Here is a 12,491-nt window from a genome sequence, read left to right as displayed (position 1 = left end):
AGGCATCTCGATCTTTCAGTTTGAAGTTTTGAGTCGAAATAAAAAGCAAAGAAAGAACGATGCATAAAACTAAATTTCATCGCTGTTTAAATACTTTTTTACAGACAAATTTAACATTCAAGATCAGAAACGGGTTGAAAAGTATGATGATGTCTGGTCCTCAGCAACCACGTCGAAGTGTTTAACAGGAGTCATTTAAGCAACAATGCTGCAAAATGCTTAGGAGGTACGATTAAGTTGATTCTGTAACAAAACCAAGTTTTAAAAAATAAAATTTCTTAAAGTTTCATTGGAAAAACGTAAAAGGAAATTGTAAGTTGTATCTAACACATTAAAGGCAATGTTTATAATATTTTGAAGAATAATTTGGGTAAGAACATTTTTTTTTCTGAAAGAGTTACGAAATTAGCTCTCAGTGGGGCAAAAACAATATTGTGCAAGCTTGTTCAAAGATGATGCCAAACCGTACTAAACACAAAAACTAAGTGATACTAAAATTGCTCCAATTGAGCTTTTAATTAATACACTGTTAGAAATTTCTCAGAAAAAAATGGTTAAATAACTATTTAGTGAATGGTTATTTAACCATATTTAATCAAAACAGTCAAATAACTATAAATAAAATTTCAATCAAACTGTTAAGTTTGAGAAAAATTGTTTATTAACTGTTTTCAATTAATGCGGTTAAACAACCATAATTTTATCACACAAACTAGAACCACCTAATGAAGCTACTTAGTTCTTTGCAACTGAGTACATATTATAGCCGAGCGAGTTTATCTGTTAATCTCATGACCGGCAGAACTGGAGTTCGAGTCCTAGCATTGACACCACAATACCTTCATCCATTTCCTTCAACACATGAAGAATTTTCAGTGACCGGCACTCTCCAATGCCCATTACCTTACGAAAAGCCGAGCTCCTATGTCTAATTAAATAATTATTATTATTTTCTTTCATGTTTTTGAAAAATGCTACTTGTAAAAGGTTAAAAAACCGTATAATTTTTCTATTCATGGTATTATAATCATACTTTTTGTGAATGGTTTCAAAATCATAAAGGAAAAAATTGTTCCTTTGCCGTAAACTTTACGGTTAATCGGATGGGCAGACAGCTGCCAGTTATTTTACCATAATTTTAGAATGAAAATTTTAACAGTGTACCCGACACAGATCTGTTTCTGAGTGACAGTTACCTGTTTACTACAATCAAGCAGATAATCCGCGAAAAGAGTATCATCAAAAAATATGAAATCATATTTTGGAGGTTCAGGACATTTGCTTTATAAGAATGAGATCGCAACGTTAGGCTAACATTGGAATGATTATTGATGTATAAAGTCGTATTGTCTAAAAAGTATTTTAAGTCATTAGTCCGAGGACTTTTTGACAGCAACTGTTGAGTCCCGGAATAAATTATTTAAGTTTTTAGTTTCTAAATGAACTAAAATAGAGCATCGTGTTAGCTATAAAATTCAGTAATCGTTTTTTTTTTAAATTTCGCTACAATGATCTCGAACTATATGCAAAACTAGTGGGCTCCGCCTCCTGCTCGCTAACGCTCGCCAACTCCCGAAAATTGCGACGCAATCTTATATGGTTTGCTTCTCAAACCAAGCTCGCTTCTAACTTAGGTACATTGCAAAAAGGTACATTGCAAATTCTAAGAATTCAAAACAATCATTCAAATCCATATAACAACTTTTTTTTAACAAACAATTACATCTTTTTAGTAAATACTACGTCATTAAAATAAATTGGAATTCAAATAAAGGACATGTAATTCGTTAAACTTATTAGAAATGTGCTATAGTATAAAATCTTAAGACAAAATTTCTAAAACTGATATCTCTTTAAAAAGGTTAAAGTTTTGGCTATAATTAAGTATATTAAAAATTGAAATAAGTGAATTGCAATGGAAAAACCTACATAAAAACAAATAAATTCTAGTTAAGCAAATAAATTCGTGATATAAATCAAAAATCGTCAAATAAATTCGTGAAAAAAAAGAGGTTTCGACAAAATACTAAAATAGAGATCTATTGACAAAGACTACTCACTTTTGCCTAGCTTATGCTCTCTCTGGTTATTTCAGTTTCCGTTTTTAAAAGCGCTATATGTTGAACCATCTCAGCTAGATTTGGCATGTGACATTTTTAGCGGCAATCATTGGTCGATTTTCCAGCATTGCCATTCGGGGAGTTGTAATGAGGCTTTTTTTTGTCGCCGTGTAGGAGAAATATATATATAGATGTTTGCGGCTGCATTGTAAAATCTTATTTTTATATTGTAAGTTAATAAAAGTAGATTTTAATGGACGACTTGATGTTTGTTATTATTTATTACCTGAGTTATCTTGGTTATTTGGATTTATATTTTGAGTAGAACTATTACCCATAAGTTTATTACTACGATTATTGCATGCCAGAAATGAATTGCTTTAAAAAAACAGTGTCGTATGCATTGTGATGGATTCATACGGCATTAATTTTTATGCATTGAAGGAAGAAGTTAGCCTTATTTTAGAGAGTTTTTTAATCACGATTCCGTCCCTGAATATTTAAGGCAACGTAGCTTTGAACAAATACGTCTCAAAAAGAGAAAAAAAAATGAAAAAATAAATTAGCAAAAACTCTGTAAGAAATCATACAATATAATTTTATCAAAACATTTTTGGTACACTGAGAAAACAAGTATGGTCAAAACTATCAGAATATGGTAAATTTTACTAGGTTGCTGGTCTTATGGGAACACGGAGAAGCTTGGTAATGTTGCTGAAGTGCTTTGGTTAAATGTTTTTGTTAAATTAACGATGAAATATAATTTTATAATAAGTGATAAAATTTGGTAAATGTGGTAAAATTTGCTAGTTTCTTCATACAACTTAGAGTATGACATAAAAACCATTTATTCAGCTAAATTTAATTCTCAGTTTTGTATTTGTTACTAAATATGTGGTAAAAAGAACTGCAATTTTATAAATTAGAATTTAGGGGAAACCGTTAACAATAGTGGACAAACCGTTAACAATGAGTGGTTTAAATAATGTTTATTTCAGTTTTTATTAACATAATTGCGATTTTTGAGGTAATTTTTCTAGAATTTTCTTTCCTCTGGATAATTGAGAAAAGATAATCTGTGGAAAATATCATACATTTTTTAAACTGCAATTTGAAAATCAAATTAATTGTTACTTTAATTAAATTGTTAAATTTTGTTGTCTTGTGACATTTTATCATTGTAAATAAATTAAAAGATATACTGAATTCCTTATTCAATTCATTTAGAGTCATTCAAAAATAAATCTCTTAAGAAAAGCCTTTAAATATTTTGATTAAATACAATCTATACTGATTAAAAAAGATTGTAGGGCTACATTTGACATAAAAGAAAATCGAGGAAACATTCCCTTGGTAAAATGCATTGAAATAGAAACTATTATTTTATTCAAAATAAGTATGGTGCTCCCATAATTTATTCTTCATGTGAATGAAATTCAACATAAAGACATATCCATTTCATTGAAATGTATCAATTGAATTTATATTGTCTAAAAGAATAAAAGATTTTTTTGGCACACAGAAGGCTAGGGCCATCTTTTAAAAGTGAGTTATGCATTTTATTGCACAACTTTAACACTGTTTTCAGGAAATAAAAAGAAAAGAAAATTCCATTTAAAGCGTAAGTTGAATAATGATCTTAACTAAAAACATTTCAAAGCAAAAATTACATTTATAGGCTACCTTTCTTTCTTTTTTTTTTAACTTTGTAATCGATTTAAAAAATTAAGCACTCATATTTAAAAACTGTATAATTCTCTTTCCCATCCAATTTTCAATCTAGTATTTTCGTAAAATATGTTGTATTTCTCACACTCCGAATACATTCTAATTATCTTTTTCATTTGAGGGAGCAGTATCTTTTTAATATAATGTTACATGAAGTTATTTAGTGAGAATTTCTTGTTATTAGTGAAAACTTTGCTTGGTGTAATAAATATACGCCCAAACTAATCACAGTAATTTTGATATACCCACGCTATTTGTTCCGCAGCGTTTGGTAGAATTTCCTGACACCCTCATATGTCTCCAGTAATAAATTATGCTTGAATTAGTTGTTTTCATTACATATTTTGGTTCAAGTTATTATTCCATTTTTAATGATAAATGATGCTTATCACAGTATTATTGCACAAGTACATATTTTTTTACGTTAACAGTAACGTAATGTTTGTGGTTAAAAATGGTTGTTTAACGATTATATGTTTAGAATCTTTTCCCACTATATTTATTATTTGTACACAATTAAAAGTTATCTTTTTTAGTTATCCGATTCTGAAAACTTTTGTTTTTTGTTTTTTTATGCATGAATGAAAATTATGAACTTTTTCTAAAATTTTTTGAGTTTCGTTTCTGCGTCAAATAGGAAGGAGGCAATGATGAGTTAAAAAAAATATTTTGTTCAATACATTGATAATTGCGCTTTTTTTGTCTTTTTTTTTATCAAAAGTGAATTTTCCGTAATTTTATATCAAGTGTCTCACATTATTTCAGTTCGGATTAAGATAAGTTTTGCATAAATATTTTCTACAGATATGCCTTGGGAAAAGATCATGGATCAGTTGATGAGAAATTGTTAGTCTTTTTTTTTCCAAATAAATCTCGGTATTTACTGTAAAATATCTAAATATTAATATTATATCGAACGCGTAGTATGTTAGAAGTTCCAAATCGAAGAATATTGAAAAAATAATAAATTTTAACAAAGCTGAGTAAGCTTGAAAAGAACTCACTCTTAGGTAATTTTTGATCAGTTTTTCCCCACTTTTCATTTTAATCATAAACCTTATTTAGCGGAAGTTTAAAAAGAAGAAAAAAATGCAGAATTAAATAAAACTTGACAATTTATAGGGACGTGGAAAATTCGTTAATGGAATTTTTTTTAACAAGCTGAAACAATAAATATGATTCAATTTTTTTAAATATTTATTCAACATGAAACCCGATTCTGCTTGTTTTACTTAGATATTTGCAACTATCATCCGGAAAATATGTCCCCATAGTTTGGTATTATACTTCTTTATTTTTAGCATTAAATTCTTATTAAAACTGTAATGAGTCATATTTCCAGAAATGCTTATTCAATTAGAAATAATAATTCAAGAAGTTTCGATTTAATTACTCAGTTTGTTCACGATCTTAATAAAACGTTTAATTAGTTTCGTATGGCACATATTGATAGAAGAGATTTGCAATATTTTGAATCCCTATATTTTTTAATTAAAAATTACTTTCAAAACTCTCTGAAATATTTTTTCACTTCACTGCTATATTAATTTGAAAAACTTTAAGTATTTCAGGTTATGTTTTGTAAAAATTATAAATATTTGTATTTAATAATGTGACAACTTTTAAATATTAAAAGCAATGAAATAATTCATTAATTATACCTATTCTTGCGGTAAAATAGATTTCAGTTAAAAATTCACTTAAACAACGCGAAATCAAAATCATACTCTCATAAATTAAATTTGGTATTAAAATTCATTTCCAAAGACCTAATTATACCTCATTAAACACCGAAATGCAACAAATAGCTTTTATTGACATGATAATAAATATTAAAACCATCACAAGACAATTAACTATACCATTCAGTTTATCATATCCTAATTAAGACTACGTTTTTGATCATATTAAATAGATATATAATTATGGTAGTGACTAAATATCTAATTTATTCATTACTTTTTCTTAAAAATTCCTTTTAAGATTTTTTACAAAGGGGTATAATTATTATTTATGTCTTACCTATAAAATCAGCGCAGTACTATTACGGATCCAGTTCAGTTTGTAAGCATATCCAAATAAACATTATGATTTTGATAAGATTTAATAGTCATCTATTGATAGTAGTGAATTATAAACAACTAATTCGGTTACATTTTTTTACAAAAAAAAATAACCTTTCAAATTTTTTTTACAAATGTCTTTAATTTTTAAGTCTCAAGTCTTTGGTATGTTTTATTATATTTAATGAATTAGTGAAGTAACAATTTACTAAAATTACTGAAATAATTCACGAAATTTACCAATTTCTAATGTGACACTCAGGATACAATTAAAGCTTTCTCCTAACCGATGCAAAATTGAAATCATAACTTGACAAATCAAATTTGATGTCCACCTTCATTTCCAGAGATCTAATTACAACTCCATTGAACACCGAAATGCAACAAACAACTGTTGTAGACCAGACCAACAAATATTAACGCCAGAACAGAACTATTAGCGATTCAGTGGGATTCAGCAACAGAATTAAAGCGGACTATCACCGAAGGCATGGATCACAGTGGACTAATGAAATGACAGTATGCATCCGAATTTGACAGTCAAATTATGAGCTAACGGAAGAGGACCATCTTTCATTAAGTCAAAGCAACTGAGTCTCTCAGTGGGATATAGTAGCAGCGCTGTTTTGAGTATGTTGGATAAGTTTGAAACCTTGCTATCGTGAGTAATCTATAATGACATGAATTCTGGAATTGCATGATCGATAAAATTGATATTACCGACGTGAATATTACGTAAGAAATATTAGAACACATCTGTGTTGTTTTAATATCTGTTTCAGAATAACTTTAGATTGCTTTTCATGAAACTTCAATTTGGTTTTAATTATTTTTAAAAAGCAATTCAGTTATTTGTGAAAGTCTAATAGTACCTTTGTAGATATTAAAAAGAACTTTTAGCCAATTCAATGAATAATAAATTGAGAAAAATGATTAGGTGACTGCATTATCTCATCTAATCATTCGCATATTTAAAATTTTTTTGTTGAAAAGTTTACTTACATGAATTTTTTTAACAGACCTTTTTGATCGTCGTTAAAAAAGTTGTTTTTCTTGATTTTTTGTGGTTCTAAAGGGATCTTCATATTTGAAGTCAAGTGAGAAAATATCAGTATTAATTTTCAAGTTAACAAGATTATTTTCATCAAAATTAAAAATTTATCTAAAATACTTTTTTTAATGAATTTCGTCAATCTTTGTTTGATTTTAAGTTCGGTAATAAATAGTATATTATGAGTAATGTAAGAATGAAAGCAGAATTTTAATTTTGTTTCATAAGAACTGTTCTTAATTTTTTTAAATTTTAATATTAATTTTTTTGTTTTTAATTTTAAAAACAAATTAATGATATAAAAGTTAACATAATTTGGATTTCCCTTTTAGACTATTGTCTTTATTCTTTGATAATGTGTTTTAATTTCTCCATTGAAGTCAAAATTATAAGTTTACAGTTGCTTTTTCAACCAAATTTATTTCAATTCAGAAATATTACTACTTAATTATTATTATTATATTATTATTATTGGAATCAAAATATGCATTGCTAACAAATATATAAAATTCTTTTGAGTTCGTTTAAGTTGCAAAACCAAAACAGCATTTGTTTCACTTTACGTAAACTTTATTTACAAACTGAGAACATGTTAGTTTGTTTACCCAAGAAATAAAGTGCTTCACAGCCCACTTTAGTTTTAGTTTTCAAGACAAAATGTTGTGTGAGTTTCATCTGCTGAAGTAAGCCATCAGCACAAAGTATTCTATCACCAAATACATTAATCCTTTCACTTTCTTTTCAGAATTTTAGTCTAAACAAGACAGAAAGAACTACCATAATTTATCAAAGAAATCCTTCCTAATACCATTTCCCAACACGTCTTCTGTGCAGAGCATACAAAGAAGAATTACTCCAACTTTCCATACCTTGTTGTTCAACCAAACCGAAAATAAAACTCCGGGCACATTTTTTTTCTTTGCCGTTAATTTTTTATTAGGTGCTCTTTGGCATTGAGATATACAAACCGAGAAAAAGGAAGAAAAAAAAAGGTACAAAAAATGCTGTATCTTAGAACATAGTCCTCTTTTACGCTTTCTCTTCATGATGTGTAAAAAGCAGTATTTCGCCCTTTTATCTGTTTTTGTTGACTAAGCATCTCGTATGAAAAGAACTTGGCGAAAAGTTGAGTAAAAGAATCTCTCCTCCATATAACGCTTTTATTCTTTCTCTTTCCAAACCTTATAAAATGGCATATTTATGTTATGGTGCAATATTTCCGATAAAGGAACCCCTTAATATTTTCTCCTCCTCCTATCACAGTTGTTTTTTTTTTATCGTATTAATATTGAAAATAAACAGTTGCTGAGGAAAATGTTGTCAATAAGTCGAATTCATTTAGAACTAGTGTTAAGAAAGCTGTTCTAGTAATATTATACTTTACATTTGTGGATAAAAGCAAGAACTGTATTTGAGAACGTCGAGAAATATAATTTTTATAATTCAAAAGAAACCTATCTTAAAACTACAATGATCCTACAAATTTTATTGCAAGTTAATGTGTATTCGCTTATTTATTTTTAATGATAAATATTTAAAAATCTTAATTGCTAATCACATTAACTTTTTCATTGTGTATTTTCTTAAAGCATTTAAAAATAATTAATGTAGAAAATTCTTTGACAGTAATAAGATAAAATATTTTTTTTTTCATTTTTAAACAGGTTGGAATTATGAACAATTTAGATTTCTTATTTAGTACATTTAATAAATTTATTTATTGACAGGCTCGTTCACCATTCTTACTATTAGATGCAGCTAAATATTTATTTTTAATAAATTGTGCGCAATTAGTATGAAATTTCTATAATTGAATTAATTTAAGCAAGGAAATCATGGGTTTAATAAGCACGTGATTTTATTATTTGTAATACCTGTTTTAATATTATTATGGAAATATCACGAAATGAAGCAAAAAAATGCGGACTGCATTGTATTTTGATTTCGATTTTTTACATTGCACTAACTCACTAATATTTATTTTATAATATATATCTTAATCGCATAGAACCACTATTATTATTTATAATTTGTGTAAAATGAAGTCCAACACTATATTACATTTACTCGTACTTGAAGTGATCTAAAGCAGTTGATTGGTTTCCTTTAATAGGTATTTTGAAAATAGCCGTTACATTCTGTTAATGAAAATAAAACTACTCCCAACAATTTTACAACGACTATAAATGAGTTCATTTTTATTTGTTTAATTTGTACTATAGTTTATATAATCCAAGAGTAACTAATATAAAAGTCCATATATCTAACATAGCTGGAAAATTAAGAGAGCAGCTTAAATAATGTTCTGATATGGATTGCAATAGAGAAAGAGAGCGCAATCGCTTTTAACACTCGGCGAAATTTCTCCCTAACTTTGCCCTCTAACACTGCAATATAATCTAGTTCAATGTTTTGAGCTACGCTTCATTCCATTTTGATTATTAATCGAACTCAAAACTCTAAAAGTTTTTATTTTCGCCAAACATTTTTTTTCCAACATTTATAGAAGCTAAAATATTATTTATGTTCTGATTATAATGCATCAAATTAACCTTAAATTAATATTCCTTAACTATAAAAAAATTATTTTTTAATTTGTTAGCAAAATTTTTTACGAAAAATAAATTTGTATAAAAAATAAATTCTTGGCATATAATAACATAAACAACTTGAAAAAAGTTACGAGTATAGCTATCTTAGTTTTTAAAAGCTGATCGTTACTGAAGTATATGTTTATTTTACATAATTGTTTGCCAATAATAACTCAAATGAATAAAGATACATTTTTCAAACAAGGAAAGCGAATAATTAGCATATAATTTTGAGATCTGCCAGATAAATTAATTGGAATAAGATACTTGGTCAATAAAGTATTAACTCCGCAAGAAAATTTCAACTTAGTATCTGTTCCGTCAAGTTTGTTTCTCAATCAATGCTGTATGACGTAATTCTCTAACTACATTATATACAGGAACTCTACACACACCAGGTTTCCCAATAATCACTAAAATCAATTAGATTAAAACATCTGAATTGACAGTTAACAGTTAATTTTTCTTAATGTTGAAATGTCATCCCACAGCATTTTGATATGGATTAATATTTAGGCAGATTTGAGTAATATTCGACTGTTCTAACATTCAAAGTTTATTAAGTTTGTTATATATACATTTAAGCTTATTTATTGAAAATTAAATTAAATATTACAATTACACAATGGTTTATATTAAAAATAAGAATAAATATGCATATTTTAGTACATTTAAAAAAACGGTAATAGAAAATTTAACTCACCTGCTGGTATTACCGTAAAAACACAAGGGTCTTTTTGCGTTCCTACACTGTTCTTTCCCCAACACAAGAGCGTGCCATAATCATATTCTGTTCTAGGTATGTATGTTGCTATACTGACACTATCTTCCGTGATAAAAGTCAATATATCCATACTTTCAACAGAGTTATTAAATTTCCAAGTAAAATTAGCTTTTGATGGATCCGCTTCTATTTCACAAGTAACTTTTACGGGTTCATGCCTGGCAACACCATATAATAGCTTCTGGTCTGATTTACAAACGGGAGTGTCTAAAAGCAAAATGAAACACAGTATTATTAAATAGTACTATAAATTGCCTTAAAAAGTATTTTAGCTCCGAGTTGCAAAAAGTTCATTTTTTTATTTGTCCTTAACTTTTTCTTAATTTCTAGTTATATTTTTATTAGAAAAATTATGTTAAGCCGCTACCATTTGAACGGAAAAATTATCAAAGGAATGGTTTATTTATTAAGTAAGGTTTTTTTTTCCAGAGTTTTCGTTACCATTCAATGCGGTAGGTTTACCAGATTTTTTTCAGCTGGGAAATGTAAATTTTTAACGTATTGAATTATAATAATACAATATGGAATATTTACAGCGGTTTCATTAATCAATTCGTACATCAAATAGTTATTTATAATTAGATTATACTTCATCTCATGCGAGGTATAAATCTAAATCCAATGCAAATTCAAAATTAATAATTTATCAATGTTTATGATTACGTAAGTCATATTTTCTTTGTATTCGAAGAATTTACTATTACATTTTAATTTCAAGAGATATTTTGAATTCGAATACTTAAACTACCGCTGAATTCATGCTTTTAGTACACACATATACTTAAATATATCTCTAAATTTTTCCCACTTTTTTCCTTAAAATAATCGATGAGAAATGTAAATATTTGCTTAAATGAAATACATAATTTAATTAGCCATTGACAGTTTGAACTTTATGCTCTGGTATGAATCAATTATATGAATTCTGTTTGTATAGTATTTTTAAACTTAAAATAGAAAATCAATTTTTTTCTTCAGAAAAGACATAATTAAATTGTATGCTTCTAACCTCTTCCCTTAAAGAAATTTAAGTTTTTTTTAGGGTAATTTATATTATATGTAATTATCTATAGATATATTTGGTAGATTTTTTTTAAAATTTTGACATTTTAAATTAAAATATTTTAAAATGCAATAATTTTAAACTAGAGGTTTGAAGTAAAAACAATATATCGATAAACAATATATAATACTAATTTCAATAAATTTTAAAGCAAAGAAATATGAAATTACTGATGAATAATTTAATTATACGCTTTTAAATTCTATGCTTAAAAAATAGATTTTTTACAATCATTTTTAATCTTGTTACTGAGATTTTTTCATCCTGCGTAGTTATTCTTTACAAGATTTTGATGATTGTTTTCAATTTTAATCAAATAAATAAAAAATATTCAAACCCAAAAGTTACGAAACAAGGCATTTAAATTAAAAGAAAAACATCAAAGATAAAAAAATGCTTCATAACTGAGCTTTCGTACAGATTCATACAGATTTTTTTTAATAATATTGAACCCTATTTTGCCTTTTCTAGAAGAAATTTTTTTTTTATGTAACATAGCTGATCGTTCTTTTGTGTGCGATCATTTCATATGCCAGTTCCTGTATGACCATTTATGCTCTTTGAATTTATGAAAAGAAATAGTATTTCACTTCAAAGGCTGCATTTTATTCTCAGAAAAATATGTTTTTCTCCGAAATCCGTTTGGGTAATACTGCTATTCATGTCACAGAAAACACTCTCGATTCGAAATTAAATTTAGAAATGAGATCACATTTCGTGCAGTTCAGTATTCTGTTAGATGCAGACGCGTTAAGAAGTTCGAACACTGAATTATGGGCCCGAAATTTTAAATTATTTAGAACGTTTTCATCTTTGTTCCTAACAAATTGTTGTTATCATCAAAACAATATTAAGATACATTCGATTTATTGATCTTTATACCAGATTTTTTGCAAAAAGAATTTTTTTTTTATCAATAAGCATAAAACTGGTTTCTTGTTAAACTTTGGTTATTTAAATAAACTGATCAACGGAATAAATCATTTTAAATGTACATATTGACTATCGAAAAAAAAATCTTTTTTGTTTATACTTTAAGTAAAATTAAACGCATTTTCTTAAAAGAAAATTGAGTTTATTTGGCAAAAATATATTTATTTATATTTTAATTGCCCTGAAGAATTTTATTACTTTTAATTACTTTTTTATGT

General features: G+C 27.1%; 1 protein-coding gene across 2 annotated transcripts in view; it reads right to left on the bottom strand.

Annotated features, from left to right (window-relative positions):
- LOC107436142 (protein turtle homolog B) overlaps positions 1 to 12,491 on the bottom strand; it is a 415,136-nt gene that overhangs the window by 66,139 nt on the left and 336,506 nt on the right. For both annotated transcript variants that reach the window (XM_071179194.2, XM_071179196.2), the window contains exon 7: positions 10,197 to 10,484. In XM_071179194.2, coding sequence (XP_071035295.2) covers positions 10,197 to 10,484 — 288 coding nt within the window. The remainder of the gene's footprint in view (positions 1 to 10,196; positions 10,485 to 12,491) is intronic.

This window comes from Parasteatoda tepidariorum, chromosome 3, assembly GCF_982258835.1.
Source record: "Parasteatoda tepidariorum strain Cologne lab strain chromosome 3, Ptep-v5.0, whole genome shotgun sequence".
NCBI classification, from domain to species: Eukaryota; Metazoa; Arthropoda; class Arachnida; order Araneae; family Theridiidae; genus Parasteatoda; species Parasteatoda tepidariorum.
This window is presented reverse-complemented; position numbering and strand designations above follow the sequence as displayed.